This window comes from Puntigrus tetrazona, chromosome 7, assembly GCF_018831695.1.
Source record: "Puntigrus tetrazona isolate hp1 chromosome 7, ASM1883169v1, whole genome shotgun sequence".
NCBI classification, from domain to species: Eukaryota; Metazoa; Chordata; class Actinopteri; order Cypriniformes; family Cyprinidae; genus Puntigrus; species Puntigrus tetrazona.
The window spans coordinates 18,794,529-18,816,804 of NC_056705.1; the positions used below are offsets into that span (position 1 = coordinate 18,794,529).

The 22,276-nt window shown below is 37.9% G+C and overlaps 1 protein-coding gene and 1 long non-coding RNA gene across 2 annotated transcripts; both read right to left on the reverse strand.

The window, feature by feature from the left end:
• Positions 1–332: 332 nt before the first annotated feature.
• Positions 333–21,420, reverse strand: LOC122348820 (anoctamin-5-like). The gene is given in 21 exon segments (XM_043244691.1): positions 333–2,516; positions 3,089–3,194; positions 3,746–3,948; positions 4,127–4,332; positions 4,818–4,948; positions 5,100–5,197; positions 5,308–5,486; positions 5,733–5,961; positions 6,127–6,201; positions 7,655–7,806; positions 8,297–8,357; positions 8,448–8,553; positions 9,372–9,506; positions 9,628–9,743; positions 11,406–11,810; positions 12,148–12,216; positions 13,017–13,124; positions 15,392–15,453; positions 16,702–16,746; positions 21,148–21,204; positions 21,207–21,420. Coding segments are annotated over 21 exon segments (2,790 nt in total). The 5' UTR covers positions 21,223–21,420; the 3' UTR covers positions 333–2,285.
• On the reverse strand, positions 13,268–14,741 carry LOC122348823. The gene is made up of 3 exons (XR_006251375.1): positions 14,415–14,741; positions 13,419–13,517; positions 13,268–13,334 (listed from the first exon to the last, which is right to left on the reverse strand). It is a non-coding gene; the product is annotated as an uncharacterized LOC122348823 (long non-coding RNA).
• Positions 21,421–22,276: the final 856 nt, after the last annotated feature.

A 22,276-nucleotide genomic window follows, 5' to 3' on the forward strand; every position in this document is an offset into this window, starting at 1 on the left:
GAAATAAATAAATATTAATAAAAAAATAAATAAAAAAAAACGCTATTGTGTGCGCGCGCACGTCAGGTCCGAAGCCAGCTCGGTCCAGACGCAAGCTGCTTTTTAGTCAAGTAAGCACCGTCGGCGCATTTTGATGAGATAATTTTACATCGCCGTATGTATTGTTTTAACATCCTGCTAAATCACAGACCGATTCATGAGGAGAGTACCGCTGCGCGTTCTTGAACGCTTCACAACAGGTAGTTTGAGAGCGCTTCGTGAAGCGCAGGCGCCACCTGGTGTTCATTAACAGTATTTGCGGAGGACGCCCAACAAGTGCTAAACACGGGTAGTGTACTTAAATCACTTTATTTTGGCACGTTCTCTTTTATAAGATTCATGATTATCCATAACCTTTCTTTTTTTTTTTCACACGGTTTCATGCGACTCATTCTGTAAACAATCTGTAGACTAAATAAGACGACCAAAAAAACAGCATACAGTACACACAGATCATGACAGCAATTAAGGCAAATGCATGTCTCATCCGAACACAAAGCTATCCTAAACTAATCGAATAACTTTTTAGAATATTTAATCATGAATTGTCTGTCACATAAAGCTTAGTTTTATCCAAAATAGATCGCATAATGCGTTTAATCTATTTTGGATAAGTCTATACAAGTATAGCAACACAATATTCAGAAAATGTCTGTAAACAGTTTTGTATTCTCCATAAAAGCTTGATGAATCATAACAAAAACCACTTGACAGGCTAAAAACACATACGTAGAGATTTTATAACATTCGTGAAATGAAATGAACAGATATGGCTCACAGAAAGTGTAGATAAATTGATAAGACACTTTAAAAACAGACTCTTGGGACATCATTTCACGCTTGCTTGTTTTCAAATATGCGAGTCCCTATAGAGGAGGACTGGCGCCGAGTTCAGTGTTCATCAACAGTGCTACAGAACGTATTAACCAAACATCTGAAATGTGGACAGGGCAGCTCAAAATGCCTCTTTGAACCAGATTAGTAATACAGCAGAGGACACTTGATTCCTTCCATTCACTTATTTTAAAAACCGTGCATGCATACACTATGAGAGGCAATATCTTGGTCTTGACCAGCAAGGGAATCTCTGAAAGTCTGTTTCACCGAATCATTCTCTCTCAGCAGTAATTGAATATCAAAGTTATCAGGGCGAACATCAAAGTCTCCTCCTAAAGGGGGACTGATCACAAAAATCCAAACTAATCCAGTTTAGTGCATTTGTTCTGAAATTAGTTACAGAGAAAAAGCATGATGAAAAAGACTAGTGTTCTCTTAATCATGATTACAGATGTGTGCTAATGATCATTTAGCCTCGGATATGTGGTACGTGCACACCTTAACGTACTGATGAATGATGGCTTGATTTTCAGATTTTTGCAGATTCAGAAAACATGGCAAGCCATTATAGAGCTTATTCTGGTAAAAATCAATCCTTCCAGCCAGATAGTAAATCGGTAATGTGATAGCAATAAATACATCCTGGAAGAAACAGTAGTAACAATTAAAAAAAAACAAAAAGAAAACCTTAATTTAACATCACAGAGCAAAATGCGTGGGTGGCAATGTACAGCACTGATTAAAAATAATAAAATATAATGTGAAACGTGATAATGCAAGCGAAGTGTGTTTCATAAAAGAAAATATCCACAGTGGACAACAACATATATTAACTGTTGAACCTCACACGCCTACAAAAAATCTAAAAGAATAAGGAGAAAAGAGACACTACACTATCTACATGTACCTCTTTCATAGTCAGACATATAGGGCAAGACATGCGGATTACGTCTTCAAAAAAATATAACGGCAACAAGATGGACAGACATAAATGCTTATTGCCTTCTATTGCCTCTTCAGTCTATTAATGGTCATATATGATTATTCATGAGTTGAAATGACAGCAGCTTGCTTCGAAGGCAACCTGAGAAACAGCAGGCCGCATTCCAGAGGGTTTGATGCTGAAATCTCTGTGATCTGTCTCCAAGCCTTTCTCCTTTGTAAAAGTGCAGTTATGCAAGTGCACCCCCAGACATTTGAGAGAAGCACAGAAGAAAGTGGTAATGTTTTCTCACAAACCTCAAGCAGAAAAGAGACCGTAGTTTGTTTGTTTTTTTATATAAAAGTTCTGGCAGTTGTTTGGATGCGGGCAGGCGGTCCTTTGCAGTGAATGTATGAAGGTTTCCTGAAGATTCGATCCCTCCGTGCTTTGCAGCGTGTAGAACGTTTGAGTGGTCCTGAGGGTTCAATCAAATACATTCAGACATGGCCTGGTGTTTGCTTGGACTAGAGGGCAGCAGTGAGGCCGTTTCTGTGGACAGGCAGAAACTCTGGCTCAGCTGCATCTTGAGTTTCTCCACTTCGTAGTTGTGCAGGTATTCCTGAACCAGGAAGCGTTCGCGCTTTATACGGGCTTTTACGTCGGCCGGCACATCTGGGATTAGCCACGCCACGAAGAATTTCACCACAAATACAACGTGCTGAGAAAGAAGAGGACACAGAAGAACAGTCATTATGTGTGCATTCAACTAAATTTCTCAAACTGTCATTTAATATATTGCAAATATTTACGCTATTTTCTTTTAGACTTCAGATGCTACAAGAAATGTGAATGCCTAAGCTTTACCAAGATCAGATGTGTTGTGCTAACTCTTACGAACAGAAATCCTTGTATGAATTTCTAATCTCCATTTCTGATTAATTTTTCAAGATTATTTGAGTAATAGACTTTGATTAATATTTGATTAATACAGTTTTTTTAAAAGAAAATGTAATTTTTGTTTTTAAAAACTTCAATGTAAGTTTTGAACAATTTATCATGTCCTTGCTGAAAGTATTTTTTCCTTTTTCAAAAAAACAAACCAAAAAAAAACCCCTAAAACTTTACAATGGTAGTCTAAATTAAAAATATTTGATTATGTTACTCCAATACAGTTTTAAATCCCAACATAAAATATTTATTACAGTTATTTAGAATTTCCCTGCATATACAAGTATCTCTCCGTTTCCTAAATTGACATCAGAAGCACATTCTGTTACGCAAATTTCTTACTTCCATAATGATGATGAAGGCTAGTTTAGCGGCCAAGATGTGCCAGAACTGCATTGTGTGTGTGTACTGCTTCTCATGCCCCGGTGGATATCTGTAGTCCCGATAACTGGAGAAAAGAAGTCTGTTAATGCAGGTTTAACACGGTGTGCTAACTACACACGTCGCGATGCAGAGACACGCAATAAAAGCTATCTTTTCCGTGTTAATGTAGTTTTTGTCCTAACTAGCAGGCGACACAAAATGTTATAATCTCAGGTGACTATGTGCTTTATTCAAAGTTAAACACGTCCAATACGAGTTTAAATATCACACGACCTTATAGCCATACAGAAAGTAACAACATCTTACTTCAGCTTTTGAAAATAACAGCAAAGATGATGTTAAAACTGAACTCGCTTTGAACCGACGTGCGTATTCCTTAACAGAGATCTTATCATTCACTCAGTATGTACATTTAATGATGTTAAAAAGCTTTAATATTTAATATGAATTAAATGATAAAAATATCTTCCAGAGAGAGCCCGTCCACGAGCGCTTCTAATTGATATTTACTTGATTAAGTGATATTTCATTGATTTCATCGTGTTGTGTCTAGTGTGGACACTCAAATAGTTTGTGTAGTTAGGACTGTAGTTCTCACTAGGAGGTCACACACACCTGCATGTTGTGATGGTAGAGCTGTTAAACCACGATGGGTTTTCTCCAGGTTCAGGTAGGTTGGATTCATGGATCTGAGAGATGTTGTAAACGGAGAGGCTGTTGCTGATGTAACCTCTCATAGTGGCCTCGCTGCCTGGGTGATACGTGTACAGATAGACCAGGCGGGGAATCATATCTGAGGTGAACGCCATGATGAAAGCCTTGAGTGTAAATGAGAAATAAATCATTTTACTAAGCAAACTCTTTCCTTTTGTTAATGTTGCTTATATTAGTTAACTGTATTCAGAACGCAGCTAAAAGCCACATTCAGTTTTACACAACACAGTCAAAATTTGAAGGTTGAGTCAAAATAGAAAGCTGTATATAGTTTGCATTTACATTTGTGACCACGGACAAGATGGCCACCACATTAAGAATCTCTTCCCATGCTCCGATGTTGCGTGCCTTCGCCGCCACTGGCCTTCTGAACTGTGTAGTGAACTTCCAAGCATCGACTCGCACCTCCAGGATGTTGTTGAAGAGGGCGAGAAGGGGGGCCAGTGGAAAAGAGGCTACGAATAGAGTTATGAAGCCAAACTGGATCACTGTAAAACACACAGGAAACAACCGGTTTAACCGATGAAGCTCAGACACCCCTGTCGAATTTGAAGGTCTAGCAACTTCCCTTCTTTGAGGCTTTTCTAATAAGAGCATAAAAATAAGTCTTTAGATGTATTTATTTTGATATGTATTTTTATGTACATTTATTCCTTTCATTTCTATAAAAAAAAAAAGAACAATGCATTCACTACCATTCAAAAGACTGGGGTCTGTTTTAATACGATATTCTTTGAATGCACAGTGTAAATAAAACCATAAACTTCCATTCAATGTTTGAACATTTCTGTGATCCTTTTGAGAAAAGGCCTCGTACGCTGCATTTAGTCAAACATTTTGTGAAATAAAATAAAATAATTTTTTTAAATACAATATGTTTTAGCACAACTACATGAGATGTTTAAACGAATAACATCATTGTTTTGGTAAATAAACACCTCGTGACTCTAATATATATATATAAAAATCATACCCATCTCCAGATACTCATAGAAGAGTCCAAACTGACTGAAGTTCTGCAGATCGTGGTCCTGCTCCCATCTACTGTATGCACTTTCTGGATGACTCCTCCCTTTCCTGCTTCCCCACCAGTTTCTGAGAAGTCTGTGACACAGGCATAAAAGACCATCATGTGTTTTTTTAAAGATATGGATAGTGCCTAAAGAAAAATGACTTAAAGAAACATGTGAAATAAATATGCAAATGTGAAAAAAAACAAACATTGTCAGAGGTCAAAATTCAACGTAACGCTTACGGCAGCAGGGCCTCTTGGACGTTCCCAACCATTTGTTTTCCAGCCATGACGATAAGCAGCTGTGTGGTCAGCTCAATCAGACAGCCCCCAGGGGCACACTAAACAACAACAACAACAAAAAAATACATATCATCATGTTAGACCTACTTATTCTGATATTCAGCTTAAAGAACATTACGTTCTCTGAAATCATTTCAGACAGTCTCACCTCTTCATTTCTCAGCTTGCTCCACTTCCCAAACATATAAGTGTAATTTCCCGGATAACCCACAAACTTCCCTTTAAAGAAGGCCACATAGAAACAGGAAGAGTAGTAGTTCACAAACTGGAACATAAACATCTTCATGGTCAGCTTGTTCTCATACTCCAGATGGGTCTTGGGGATCTCTGAGAGTAAAAAAAAAAAAAAAAAAAAAAGAATAAAAAAGAAGAGGAAGATAGTAAAGTATTTTCCATATAGTACGTGAGGCATGATGCATAGTCATTACCAGAAAATAAATGCATACTGTTTTGGATTTTTGCAATGACCTTTTCAAGTACTAATAAGGGGTCATTTTACATTTCAAACAAGCTACATGAAATATATCTTAACACCAGTATCTTGTGTGAAAGGAGTGGGCGGTTTTCGCTCACCCATATCAGTGATCCAAATGGCCACTTGCTCATAGAGGAAGTTGAGGATGAGGATGATGACAAAGTTGATGCAGGAAGCGGTGACGGAGGTGGCAAGCTGAGGGGTGATGAGAGATCCCACCAGCTGGATCTTACTGGTGGGGCTGTCCTTCATGATGCTGGCGAACGCTGCATAAACCGCTAATCTGTAAGCGATCACTCCCATTATACAGGCCACTATCAGACACGTCTAACAAAACACAAAGAGGGAAAGGACTTTAAACCCACTGATCGTTATTAAAAACCGGTTAGCCATGTAACAAATACAGTTTAAAGGACATTTAAACTGATCAATCATCATAACCGAGAACCTAATCTTTAACGTACGGTTACACTGTTTAACTTACTAACTCACCCAAAAGAGAACAGTTGATCCAGACAGACAGAAGCGGGCGCACTTACTGGGGAAAGAAAGATAAGGCTCCATTTCCTGTCAGCATAAAGAATAGAGTTCAAGCAATAGAGTTCAACTGCAAACTTTGTTAGTTACAATATGTAAAAGAATTTTAGAAATAAAAAAAATACTAGGATAAACAATATATAAGAGAAGCTATACATTTCTATTTGCATTTTTTTTTTTTGTTGCACGAAAAACATTTATAAATGTTACAAACGATTCCCAAATGCTGCTCTTCTGATCCTGATAAATGTTTTACAGTTTCCACAAAAAAATCAGCACAAGTGTTTCAATATTGATTACAAAATTAAATGTTTCTTCAGCAAATCAACAAATTAAAATGATTTCTAAAGAATCGTGTGACCCTAAAGACTGAACGCCGTAGCAATGGCTTGTGAAAATTCAGCTATGCTATATTATATTTAAAATAAAATAATAGAATATTTTAAAATTATAATAATATTTCACCAAAATTGCTGTTTTCACTGTATGTTTAATCAAATATACGCAGCCATGGCAAAGTTAACCTGAAATATAAATTAACCCCACCCATCAAAATAATCTTAAACATAATAATTTATTTCAATTGCATGCAGCTCTTTCAGTAAAGCTAAAAATCAACATTAATTAATATTTGGACTACTTAAAGTAGCATGACTACGACTCTAACAAAAACGTACATAAATTTTAATTTATATGGAGAACAATTGTGAACAGCATTTATGACACGGAAGGATAGTTAAAATGGTTGAATTCACAGCGAAGACCTGGGAGCAAGACCTTCCTTTGCCATGAATATGATGATATGTTAAATGAAGTGGCAAAAACAGGTTCAGCCAGAAGACAAATGCAAATATTTACTCCGATCATGCAAATTATCTGAAAGATATCTGGCTCCAGATTCTAAGTCACGAATCACCACTGCCTAGGCATGCATTTGAAATCTGAAAAAGCAATATGCCTGAAACAACCTGCCAGTGAGAACTCTCTGAAGTGCAGCTCTTTAGCTTTTTAGCAACTGATTTGTGGGTTTTCATCCTGCACCCGCAATTATCTGCTCCTTATGGGCATGTCTTCTATCATATTCTCGTTCAACCAGAGCATTTATGAGGAACTAAACCATTCATTTGCATACCATTTAAATTGTAATGCGAAAAAAAGGTTGCATTATTATGCTTATACTGATGATTTATTACTTCTATGATAATTCTATGAATATTTCCTCCCAACCAAACAAACCTCAATTCTACCGCTAGTTTCTTCAACCGTAGATTTCTCAAATATCTCAAACTTAACTCTTCATTAGGTTTCGAGCCATTTATATTTTATTCCTCATATAACTCAACCTATTCCGTACTAAATGTAAGGGTTGCTTATGAATTTGATTACAGTGAGTCTTACGGACGTTTAAAAAGTGGGTTAGCTCCGTGACTAATACATTCTGTCTATGCAGGATCACCAAGCGCTCCGTGATGTTTGCAGTTACCTGTGTAATGCGGTTGAGTCTGCGGCCTGTGCATTTCAACTCATACTCTGGCCTGATCTGTAGCTGCTGCTGTTCCTCCTCGAAGTCCACAAGGTCCCACTCATACTCCAGACGGGCCTGCCGTCGCTTCCAGAACTCCAGGAACAGGGTCACTGCAAAGCACCCACAGAGACAGAGCAGAAGAAAAAAAAATACGCACCATTTTTAAGAGCAATTCTATTTAGACCCTGTGGTGTAACGCAGCGATCGTACCCTTACAAAACTTTAGAAGCCAAATAAACCATTTTTAATTTATGAGTACACGGCGCGCTGGGCACAGAAATATTCACACAGTGCTGATTAATCAAGTCACTGCATAAGCAGAGCTCATTTTGAGGCCTGTGTGAAATGAATTCAGTAAAAGATAATCAACATGCGCTGCTGCCCTCGAGTGATTAACAATACATTTTCACAAAGCATACACAAATTATATTCCTCATTGTAGATTTATCTAGCAAACAAATTCTGTGACCAATTGTGTGACACTATGAATACTTTAAAATCCTTCATGCACAATCTCTCATTAGTCATTAGACTATCAATATCCTTCTAACCACTAGATGGCGAAATTGAGCTAGTATATAAAAAAACGAGCGCACTCACCCCAAATGCCCATGAACATGGCAAAGAACACAGTCCCCTCGTTATCAAATAGATGAGATTGCTAAAGGAGAAAAAAATCTGTCTATGATTAACATTTTTTTAAAATCATAATTATCTATGATTCTAACAGTGAATCTGCAACGCTTCTCACCCAGGAGGACAGACACGTTGAGTTGAGTTTCCAGTAGCTGCACTTTTTATCACAGAGTGGACACATGACAATCATCCCACCGATTTCTGGGTCACAGATCTCCTTACTGAACACAGGGAGGCGGAGGGCAACGGAGAGAAATGGTCAAATAATGCAGAAGTGAATATGACTAAAATCTCAGTTCCCGTGTCTGCATTACATCAGTGTAGCGGAAAACAACATTAAGATACTGTGGAAAACGTGGGCACAAATTAATTACACAAGAACAAACACCCTATTATAAGCGTGTTCCACAGACGTCTTTGATTCAGAAAACTAGAAAAATAAATGTCCATGTGTCACATTACTGACTGCATACAAAATCAGAAAAATACTTTTAAAAGACGTTGTCATATATTATGGAAGCCTGTTTCTGCCACAGAATTCAAAACAAAGAAAAGAAAAAGATATCACAATAGTTTCTCGCAATCCTGAGAAAAATGAAATGCAAAATATAAACAGAATTATTACTTTTTTATTGCAGCTCTGAGTTATCATCACTACTCTCAATTTATATAATTTAGAATTTTTTCCTTTTTATTTTAATCCCACAATTCTGTCTTTTTCCTCAGAATTGTGAATCTTACAATTTATCTCAAATGATTAATCTCACGTTTTATCTAGCAATTCTACATTTTTGTGTCACAAATACCTATATACATATACAATTGAAATTCTATCAGAAGTTATGACAAAAGAACACAAATATCGCCACCGCATTCAATATATTAGAATAATAAAGAAAGCCTTTATAGATATCAGGTACTGTCATATCGGTTACAAAATGCAAAGGGTTATTAAAAATGCATGAAACCACACAGTTTCAAACTCAGTAGGCAAGGATGTGTGTTGATCTGAGCCTTATAACCTGCAAGTGTCACTAACCTTGTGATGTTGTCTTCGTAACTAAGCAGACCATAAACAAAACAGATCACTCCCATGACTGCAGCAAAAAACAGCATTTCTGTGTAAAAGCCCAGCCAGGCAAAGTAGATACCGATCTTCTCACCATAGTACTTCCTATGACAAAATACAAACAGGAAATGTAACAGTATGGTTTGATATGTAGCAGTGCAATGAAGATTGTGTAAGTGTAATGTTATTGTCAGATGTGCATGCATTGTGTATGGGGCATCCTCACTTGATCAAATTGAGCGGTTGCTCTTTGTAGAAGCAGAGGAATCGAGCCCAGTTTTTGTACAGATGATACCTCTCGCTCTCACACTGCATGTCCTGGGCCTTCTTCCAGTACTTACACTGAGGAACAAACAGCAATGAGATCTTGACCAAAGACGCAAACATTTTTAACATGCAAAGAGACTGTCTTTTGAGGTTGGTACGTTTTTAAATGCTTTTTAAAAGGAGTCTGTTGTGTGAAGTAAGGCTACATTTATTTGATCAGAAACTCAATAAAATGGCATTATTGTGTAATATTACGGTTTAAAATAACCATTTTCAATTGGAGTATATTTTAAAATGTAATTTATCTCTGTGATGGCAAAGCCGTTTTTTTTTAAAGTCTATACCTTTAAGCAATCCTTAAAGGTAAAGTAGCACCACACATATAGGCGTGGTCAGAATTTTTGGTATCTTTGGTAAATATGAATCTGAATTGTTAATCTTTTGGATCTTTTATGTATAAAAACTCAATAAAAATCTAACCTTTCATTGAAAAAGGAGAAGAAGAAGAATTTAAACTAGGGGGGAAACATCATGAAATAAAATGAAATAAATGTTTTTCTCAAATACATGTTGGACACAATTATTGGCACCACTAGAAATTCTTATGAGTAAAATATCTCTGAAGTATATACCCATTCATATACCTATTCATGAAGTATATACCAAGCAGACTACCCTTGTTTTGTGTGAGCACTTTGTATTTCTAACTATTAGGAATTTCCAATCAACAAAAAATGTTACGAAACTATCTGGAATAGGACATGTGTCTATATCGTCCTAATGCACGGTGAGAAGGTGAGAAAGACTCTCCAAGGACCACAGCTTGAGAATTATTGCAAAAAATGGGACTGGTTTCTGTGGTCGGATGACACTAAAAACCTCAAGATGGGTTTGGTGAACACAGAGATAAAAAGTACCCCATGCGTACAATGAAACATGCTGCTGTATTTTTGATGTTGTGGGCCTATATTTCTGCTGGAGGTCCTGGACATCTTTTTTTTGACACATGGCATTAGGAATTCTATGAAATACAGATAAAGGAAAATAAAATTCAATAAGTGACTGAATCTGTTAAAAAACGTATAATGGGCCATATTTGGATGCTTCCTACTGTACAATAATCCAAACACAAACCTCAAAAACAACACAAAAACTGGCCCCTGAGCACAAACCAAGCTTCTCCTGTGACCATTCAAGTCCTCTGACCTGATCCCTGTAGAAAATGAGTAAGGTGAACTGAAGAGAAGCAGCACCTACATGGAGCTGTGAGTCTAAAGGGTCTGAAGTGGTTCTGGATGAAGGAATGGTCTCTGATCTCTTATCACACGTTCTCTAACCTCATCAGGTATTACAGGAGAACATTTATAGCCGTTAAACTGGCAAATGAAGGTTTCAAAAAAGTATATAAAAGGGTGCTGTTAATTGTGGCCAATGTGTATTAAAGAAAATAATATAATATTTCATGATATTCCTCCCATTTTAAAATTCTCATTGCCCAATGAAAGGCTAGATTTCTGTACATTTTTCAAATAAAAGATCAAAAGGATTAACAAATGCAGATTAATTTTCACAGCTTCTTTGTTCATATTTTCCAAGCGTACTAACAATTCTGACCACATCCGTGTGTGAGACTGAAGAGAAGAAATTGTTGAATAAAGTTGTTATTTTTGTTTTATTTCCTAACATTACAGTTAAACCATTAAGACATAATGGTTAATGCATAAATCTCACACTCACATCATGAAGGGGATAAGCTGATGTGTAGGTGCCATTATTCAGCAGTCGTTTAATTCCCGTCTTATCTTTCTCTTTACGGTCTTCCTTGTAATAGGGGCATCGGGTCAGGATGTAGTACACGATCCTGTTGCGAGTGGAGGGAGGAAAAAATGTGTCCTTATCATCAATGAGGAAGAAGTCAACCTTGCTCTTGTCAAAAGGTGCGGTGAAGTAGTCCGGCTCTGGCCTCATGATGTTGTCTGGAAGCCGGAAAGGGTGACTGAGCCACTCCAGAGGAGCTTCTCGAGCTTTGGGAATATCACTCGCTTTAAAGGGCACTTTGATCTTTAGCACATCAGCATAGGTGGCTAATACTTCCCACGGAGCGTGAATCTTCAGATAATACGTCTTACGATCGTCTGATTCCTGCAAGGGAATTTTGAGCGAAGAAGAGTTTATCAAATGAATAAAAGAGTCTGGGCTTTGATACGGTAGATGTAATAAAATTAATTATTTGAATAACACAATGTATGCATAACAGAATTATTGCATATAAAACAGTAAAAACGCGAAAAAGGTCAGCGCTTTGATATAGAAGATCAAATAAAATTAAAAGAAATAAAACGAATGGATAATAAAACGTATATTCATTTGTATAAAGCAGCAGATAAAAGTCTGAACTTTGAAAAAAATCAAATCAAATCAAATACAATACAATACAGATGTGCAACAACGAGGGGGCATGTGTGGCTTAGAACCTCACCGATTTATCTTCAGCCTCCAGCTCAAGACCAGCATTCTCCAGGTTAGCTTCAAACTCTCTTCTTCTCTCCTGGAGGAAAACATCAGGCGTCCTCAACCATTCATTAGTACTTAATCTCTTTCTCGTTTTTTCTCAATTCTTAAGTGACCTATTCGTTTAGCTTTGTATCTGGAAACAGAGTGACATTTTAAGTTCTGAGGATTGTAAACAATCTTCGAACTGTGTCTTCGGAGAAAACCTGTATTTCCCACAAGCACCACTGACCTATGGCTACCACATCTTATCTTATGGAACAGCACCTTAAACGGGAGACTCGAGGGACATGACCTTCATTAAGCAGAGAGCCTGACCATGCATCAACCTCTGCATTCAGGAGAAAACAGATCAAACAGGTTCACCCGTAAACCCTTCAGTGTTCTCAGAGATTGAACTGAATGAAGGGTCTGGTGAGAGAGAAGTGGTTGACCCGTGCTCTCATTTTATGCAATCAATGTTCAGAATTCAGTTTATTGTGCAACAGCTTCAATCTGACTCTGACTCACTGTGCCTTCTGACCCAGCAGACATCTCACCCTACCTCATCACTGCACGCCTACATGCAGGTCCCTATCGGACTATTTTTGTACACAATGAGCAATATTAAGCATCAGTCACTGTTTGATTGCTTAACAAGGCCGAGTACAGAGCATGAAACGCCAATTAGAAATCCTGCATCGAAATGCATAACGGGCTTGTGCTTGTGGAAACAAACAAAGTATAGCAAAAAAAGTAGCAAAAAGCTAAACAAAACTGTCACGAGTTTGCATAGGTCTTTGAAATACTTTTATACCATATATTATGTTATAAAGGGTCTGCATATTAGTGTCATACCGCTTTCTTGTCTCCGTCCTTGTCGTCAACGTAGGACAGGACAAAGTCGATGCGTCGCACACCATCCCTGAAGTACACGGAGTCCCTGTTCTGTCCAAGCTTGTCTATCTACAAAAGAAAGAAAAAAATAAATCAAATTGAAATCAAAAACAGCCTACACTCATACACAACCACATGACCCCGGAGATTTGTCACAATGAACAAATGAGTTGTGACGCATGTAATTTCTGTCAACTGTGAGGGTCTTTTTCTTTCCAGGTGACGAAACCCCAAACAACGGTGTGAAACGGTAAGTGGATGTGATGCTCATGAAGCGTACTGAAAAAAAAAAAAAATCACTGTAGTGCTCAGGGTAGTGAACGCAGGACAAGACATTTACTGCTGAGTAAAACATCATCCCACTAGCACTGCAGAAATAGCATCATGACGGCGTGAGAGGCTCCAGGAAGAGTGAGATGTGCAGAGAAAACCACAGGTACGGTATGAAGAGAACAGCTACTTCTGCAGACAGCGTGAAAACCGCACACACACACACACACACATTTACTTAGCACCGTATCTAAATGGGGACATTCCATAGAGCGCTGCTGTTTTTATGTATAGCTAGTTTTAAATACTAGGCCTAAAACCTAACAGAAAATTGCTTTTAATTTTTTTTTACAGAAAAACCTCAGGTAAGTGAGGAAACTTCAGATGACTTAAAATAGTGCAACGCCATATATCAAATTTGTGCAAACAAGTTACATCATGCATAAAAATCCCACAAGCGCGGAGGAAGAGAAAATACCAACTGTACCTTCAAATATGCTGCTCCAGACAATAAAAGAAGCCAAAACAGATAAGTCACAAAAACCTTGCCTGCTTGGCACGTCCTTTTAAATGAGGCCATTCAGAGACTGAACCAGGGAAAGCCATTAAACTAATAAAGTGCTGGCACTGTGCCATTTGTGAAGGCGTTTTATTACGTTCTAGTACTTAAATGTGAGGGAGCTGACATGAGCACTTATTATTTTTGTTAATCAGCACTGCTGGTCAGGCGGGACCTTTGTACGCTGCTCCGTTAGAAAAGGCAAGGAGCATTATTGACCACTATTGATGTCAAAATGACAATCACATCTTCCAAATAATCTATAGAACCACAGCAAAACACCAAAATGATCTCCACTACAAGGATTCTTAAGAATATCTAGCATTCAAATGAATCTCTGCACATCTCAAACACTAAATATACCAAGTTAATTTAAGCTATAACAAAAATAATTATTCATGATCGATGCAGCGGTTAAAACTGAATAAATGTAACGTTCAGTCCTAAACTTTTTTACATAATTAAAGCAAGCTTTAACAAAGTCAGGAACAAGCTCTCCCAGGACCTGACCATGAATGGTGTCTACATACCTCAGTGTGATCTGTCATAACTTTCATAAAAGTGCTCCGGTGGTGAGAGCTTTTACAAAATGTCCATGTTGCAAGGAGCGTTAGCAAAGGCTAACTGAGAGCTGCACGCTCTCTCACACAGAGGCCGCTGATAAGAGCGGGTCACTCCCCCTTACTGCAGACAACTCGGGGACACATGCCTGCGCCTGGAGGCTCTCCTGTGACCATCTGGTTTTTACTGTTCTGGGACTGAGATCACAGTGCTGCTCATTGTAATCCTTCATTTAATACAAATGCAGAGATATGCCTTCAACTCTGGATGCTCTCTCATTAAACTGATATCACAAGGGTGACTAATTTCACAACAGACTATTTATTTATTTTTAATTGGCATCCAAGTTCAGTGAGATAATGAAACAAAAATGTGCCATTGCACAGCTTGCCAAAACACTGCACTAAGAAAGTATCATTAGCAGAGTGCACCAGCAAGAGAAACAGCTTATATGGTTTCATGTAAAAATGGCAAAACCAATACATCAATACATAAGACTGAGGAAAGTGACCAGCCAACTTAAAAACCATATAAACTTCATGGTTATTTGAAAAGATATATAGATTTAATTATGTTCCGTTTCAAATCTCCCTTGTAGTAAAAGCCATTTTGCAAGCCATAATAAAGTTTGATTTGTGGGTACAATTATTTTCAGTTGGTTCTTTTCAATTAATTATTCAAAATCAAAACTTCAACCCGACCCATATTGCTTTTGGTGTGCATTATAAATGTGCATTTATGGGAGACGAAAAGCTAACTTAGACATTTAGCTTTAAAAGAGAGATGTGAACATCGGCCAGTATTTCAGAGCAGTAGGGAGACCTCATAATCTGAATGTATTGACATATTTAAACTACCACAACCTCAGAACGTGACCATGCTTACCGCATTACAAAATAACACTTTTTCAGATTTCTGAATGAGATGAAAATATCTGACATCTCACCTCTCTGTGACCAGGCAGCTGTGTCCCTCGGTCGGAGATGGAGTTAATGCTGCCATTGTTACCTGCAAAACACACAGAGGAAGTGGCATCGTCATATATCAAAACCACAAACGCGATGTAGTGTACAGGAAACATGGTTCAAAGTAGGACCTTAATAGGTAAACAATTCTACTCTTTAATACTAATATGCACATTTCTGCTCTTGCCTTAAAGAGTACTGTCCTAGTGACAAGCAGATGTATCCCTAAAAAGGTTTGTTCACAGGCATTGTATGAAAACAGGAAATATTTGGTTACGTAAAAATAGGGCTTTTTTCAGTACAGTAGTTGCTGCCGACATATGTGAACTACAGACTAGGGGTATTCAAATGACAGCTAAATTGATTCATTCCACTGTGCTTCAAGAGGCATATTACATTTTCAGAAACTTTTATTTATTTTTCTTTGCCGAGCAGCAGCTCAAACCTGAATACACCCAGTGATTTAGAGTGTTTTTCTGGTTTTGCCGAAGTACAACGTCACACAGAACATCATCTGATCGGCACTACATGTCATTCGAGTCTTTGCTGCACTGTTGCTCTCTCCCCCACACACTTCGGTAGACATTCCATTGGTTAGTCAGCCAACAACTTTAATGCTGAGCAGCCAATAAAAGCACTTCCTGTGGGGAACGGTCAGGAGAGTGTTCTGTTTTTATACCATGATACACACTGTACATGCTGCCTGGCTAGTGCGTGATATCACAATTAGTGAGTGCTCTAATGCTGCCAATGAAATTAGAGATAGTTAACACTGAAAATCAGTGCAAGTTAATATATGATCCAGTAAGAACAAATTAGATTACGGTCTCTGACTGGTTGGTCTGTTAATATGATTATGGTTCATTACGTTTTGATTTATCAATTATGCTGCATCATTCCTCATTTATTTTTCAAAACGACACATTACAATTTACACAACAAAACAACACTGTATTTCTTATAAAAAGTGGCTGTAAACATACACTCATATGCAGCCTCAAAGCGCAGCTCTCGACAAGTTGACAAACCAAAGGTTACAGCTATGAAGCAATGGAATGGACAAGGGCATCAACATTTCTTTAAACATCGCTAGCATTTGGAGCAAGGCTGAAATTTCCAAATATATGGTGCCACAAAAAAGCAGACTTGTCACAATGTGATCTCCGAGACGCTGGTGAAGCGTAATAAAATGCTGAATAATAGTGAATATGAAGCAGAAACACAGGAGATGATGGAAAAACAGCAAAGTTGGGGACGGACAGACAAGCGGCACAAGTAGCTCTGCCCGTACCTGCCTGAAAGGTCCTCCGGTAGCCCGTCAGAACGGCACAGCCATCTTAACCCATGAGATAGATGGACAGGAGTGCAAAGATGGAAGTAAGAATTTAAAACCACACAAGCAACTTGTTCAAAATGAATTTCTCAAGGGAGGAAATAACACGTGCCATGGGTAACACTTTAAATCAGTGCTGGGAGATGCACTGGTTCATACACAACCCATACAGTTAAATGATCGCTATGACAGGGTTTGACTGTCATTACAAAAATAAAAATAAAAATCTGTCTCAACACAAACAGTAAAAGCATTGCTTTGTTTACAGCGGTAGCCAAGGAAACAGTATGTTTCCATCCACCTATTTGTATGCACATTTTGGGATATTAATAAAAGTTGATTTTGCCATAAGTTCCTTTAAAGAGCATAAAAAAAAGACATGTGACTTTGCAATTTGACATCATAACATTGGACAAACCAATATACCGATCTCATTGCACAGTATCTGAAATGCTAGTTATGTCATTTTAAATTGTTTGAGCAAAGTCTTCTTCGGTTTGTTTTGCTGCTTGATATTGAAAAATTGTGTGTCTTATCATATAATTATGAACACACTGGTTTATATTATAATGAACCAGAAGTCTCACCCACATAATACTTCTGCATTGAAGAAAAAGGTGGATAAAACTCTCAAATACTATATACAGTTAACTTCTACTGCACATCTGGATGTCTTTATATTGTTTAACTGCACCTTTGAGTACACCCTCCAACGATAGTTTAACGTCACGCATACTATAGCAGACTTGTGCACACGGATACAGCCCCGATGCCGTTTCTGTAGACGTCGCCCAACCCTAGTCAGAACATTCAGTTTTTGGTGAAGCTCAACTATCCAATTTACTTTTTTTGGCTAGTGACTGAAACATAGTAGTTCTGCAACTAATTCAAGTATTATGATTCATATAAATGCCCATTCGGTCTCTATCGTTTCCATTCTATGAGCAGAACCAACAGGTGTGGTCTCGCAGGCTTCCTCTGATCGTGCTATTATGGGTGATGATTAGGCCTATTGGGAAAGAAGGCTTTGATAATGGCACCTTTGTGTAATACTTTGAAGCAGAGAGGGGAAAAGCAGCAGTAGTGTTGATAAAACCTGTCTGAATACAAACCCGAGGCCCCCACAGTCATTTCCTAGTAAACATCAACAGTTTCACGGATCCATTTTCTTTGGTTCAGCAGATCAACCGAAATGTGCTGAGCTTGTTTAGCAGACGGGCTGAAAATATATTCACAACTCTTCACGTATCACATGACTCGCTGTAGTAGGAATATAAAGAGAACTGAATTTTTATCAGCTGGATGAATCAAGCTTACATCACTGCACTCTTAATGCATGACCAAACGCATAACTCTCATACAAGAAAAATGGCAGGAAATGCTATAGAATCGGATCAGAGAACGCAGAATAGCTATTCCATATTAACTGCAATGCCAAACCACATCTTTAGTCCAGCACAAAGTCTTTTGAAAAAGCTGCACAATAACCAGATCTTAAAAAAAAAAAACAAAAAAAAAAACAAAAAAAAAAAAATTATCAACAGGATGCAACTGTGTCTCTGAGGAATTAAGGACTTTGTAATCTCCACCAAAGTCTTAAAAAGAATATAACTACATCGCAAGATCGGGAGTCACGTACACACACAAAACAATGCATGACTGACAAACTACTGAAAGAAACCCCTGTATTTTGCCATTTATTTTTCTTATCAATCGGTTGACGCTCAAGAGTCATGATTATTTAAAAAAAAAAAAAAAAAAAAAAAAAAAAAAAAGATTTCCTTAAAACAGAATGATCCCTTTAAGAGTTTATTTATGACTTTTACTGGGTCAACTACTTATTCATACAGTATGGCTATCAAAGAGAAAACTAAATTAAAGAGCCTGTTACCATAGCAACAACTCTCACTTTCTCCCAGTAACAGACAAGAGCAGCCACACTTGTTGGCTGTTGTCTGCAAGTGGTGTGACAGTTTTAATTCAGATATTGAATTGAGGAAACATTTTAGTACAGTAGCTACGTTACTAAAGTCACCTACAAAAAAGGTCAAGGGAAGTAAAGCACTCCTGCAAACACAAAAACAAACACAGCAGGCATGGTGTGACAGAGAGGACTCTAAGATCTATTAAGGGTCCACATGGGTGTCAGTGTTGCACACTCTTAGGAGCATACCATGAGGTCTGCCCTGATAAGAGACTCGGTCTTCTGTGTGGCAGCCCAGGGTGACAACGCAATGATAAACACAGAAGAGACAGCAGAAAGATTCACACTGTCACACACTATATTGTGCAGCCCTGTTGAAAAGAAAAAGAGTCAATAAATGTTTTTCCGCAGGACAGAAATAACAAAACTTTTCCCCCGATTAAATTACTTTCTGAGGATGAGCGCTCAGAATGAAAAACTTCAAAATCAGCTTCAGTAATGACATTTTTACGATCTAGTTGAATTATTAACAATTGTAATGTGTGCCTTGCCAGGGGGACACTGTTTTTTCCCCCCCTCTCACTTCTGTCTGTGTCGTTTGGTACCACTAAGGGATCATTTCCATAAAGCTGTTTTGAAACATTATGCGCTGTTGAAAATGCTATACAAGTTCAACTAAAGTCAGTCGACTCATCTAATAAAAAGAAAATCTAAAGTTTCAGATGGACTTAATCCATTTCGAGGAAGCCTTACAGGTAAAATGAAATAATGTACAATATGGACATAGTTAAGCATCCATTATGGCCATTAGCTAAGCTGTAGGTGTTAGGCTGATTTTCTAAGGGACGTTAAAACTGTTTTAGAGCTGCTTAAATGTATTTTAGGCCAAGCTCTGCTGCTCTTGTTCATTTCACTGTGAATTAAACTGATATTAAACTCACAAATCTTGCAGTGCGCTTTTAGCTGCGATCGTAGTGTGCTTGTAGCAATGATATAAAACTTTTCATATGAAAATAACTTGGGAGTTTCAAGGAAAAACATTTTTGTATATTGACATTGATATTCATACAAAACTGTCACTGTAAATCCCTCTGTTTTTTCCAATCACAGACATAATGTGAGCCATGGCAGAGCAGTGCCACAGCCCCAGTCGGGAAGCATAATCAAATTACTAGCCAGTGAATCACCTATGATCAGCACACGGATTAAAAAGTCCCACTGATAGGCAAAGCTGGAGGGATTAGACTGGGATTCCCCTGCAATATCATTTCAAATGGTTTACAACAAAAAAGGCCACTTTCTTTACGTTCCGTTTCTTTCCTCCCTCCCACAGAAAACACATTCATGACACAAGCAAACCCTGGCATCAGTCAGAACCGCAGAGCAAAATAATAATAATAATAATAATAATAATAAGTCACTTGGGCATACAAACCCACACACCTATGTGAACAAGTCGTGGACACAAACATACTCCTACACGCTAAAAGTGTCCCTCAGACCTTAATGCTTTAACAAACATTACTCAACCCGTGCAACAAAAAGCCTCAGGAGCCAAGCACTAGACCCAGGGCTGATTCACTTCAGCTCCGCTCAGCTCAATAATTCATTTTACATTATTAAAAAACAAGCTGAGTAATATCGAGTGGGATCAAACTACACTGTCCATGACACATCTGTCACATCCCTGAGCTAAACCGCCAAAGCAGGATATTCTGTTCAGATAATACTGTATTTAGTTGTCATGGGGGAAACAGGAAACTTTTTCGCACGGGGCCCCTCACTGCAAAGTCCAGATAAAATACGAATTTTGCTGTTTGTTTGATGCAATACTGCTAAATCAAATACACTACATTACAGTATTCAATGCTAGACTGACACAAAGACTTTATATCACGCGTCACAAGCAGGAGCCTTGTGTTTTCTGCTCTAAAAATGTGCAGTGGAACTGAAAGGACTTTGAGTTAGTCACAGCGACACCAGACATTTTAACCGATTCAACATAAGGACTGTTTGATTCTCAAGTTTAACTGGGACTGAGGCCAAGCCACGTGGCAAGACAGAGTAACGCAAAAATTAATTAAAGGGGTGTTCCTGCTCCAAAAAACCGCTATTCATTCAAAGACGCGTACAATAATATAAACCACGCTTTCGTAAGGCAGGAAACAGCACCGTGCCAGGTAACAACTGTCTCCGGGTGTAGACCGCAACTTTTCCATGCTTTGTCATTCCAGGAACTTGGGCTATTTTCATTTTACCTCAAACCCGCTCATCTGAATACATGCACTTTATTTGTACTTCTTTGTTTCGTTATGGAGAACCGATCCAGCGAACACGTAAGGTTAGCAGCGCGTCTTTTTCCGTCGTTTTTTGAAGGTTATTTTACGCCGACAACTCCCAGGAGACTGACCTTCTCGTTATCATTATACTGAATAATACGGCTTAGCATTGCCACTCAAGTGTTGTAGCAGTTTCCTTACCTTCAGTCTGAGAATCCAGCGTGTTGGACATTTCTATCAAAGTGGCTTCTTTCGTCTTCCTGTTATTCTCTTCATGTTAAGTTCGTGCGTTTCTTTTCTCCCACGGGACAATTAAAAAAAAAATCTTTATGTCAACCAGATGAATCAGTCTTTTTGGGTGCCGATCTGCCTTTAAGCTTTAGGATGTTAGCGGGGAGGATGTAGTGGCTACACTGTGAATCCCTCGCTCGCTTTCTTCTCCATAACATCAATTACGGCGGCGGCGAGGAGATGTGATGAGGATGGTGAGGTCTTAAAGGGGAGTGGCTTTCCGTCGGCGTACCGGGTACATTGTGTGAGAAGTATTACGGGCTCTGTGGTCACGTTCCTGTGTTTATGTTAAGTCACGTTACTACACGGTATAAATGTTTGATTAAAGTCGTATATTAAAAAAATCGTGTATAAAAGCATTTAGTATACAATAGTATTGTCACGCCTTGTCCAGTAAAGGAGACTTGTGGTTACGAGCCTTATCATATATAATACGCATTCCCACATATCCATTACTTCAATTAATTTTTAATGAAAGCACACCGAGTCAGGTCGCTTGTGCTACTATTTTAGAGCATTCGCTCCCTCTGCTGGTCGTTGAGCAGATAGTAAAACGTTAGTACCCTGTGAAGTGGACTTATTCTGCCACCTACATTCTAAAAGTGTTTCCATGAAGAATATTTAGCATATGTGGAACCTTTCAAAAACATTTCAAGTGAAAGATTATTTATTGCGGTAAAAAGTTCTAAAACGTTATTTTAAATGTTTTTCATACTAAGTATCAAATGGTTCTACATGGAATGAATATGAAATCTTCAATAGTTTACATACCAGACATTGTGCGCCAGCTTAAACATTTAAGTTAAATTAATAAACATGTTTAAAATGTGTTTTTATTATTATTACTGCTACTGTTTTCACATTATGCATCCCAACATTCATTTATTAAATTACATTTCGGCGTTTCAATTATTTACATTTTTATTCAGTATGATTTAATAATATCATATAAACACACATATTTGTATTATAGATTTATATATTTGAAAATAACTTTGAACATATTATATTATATTATTTTATAGAAGTGAACTACACG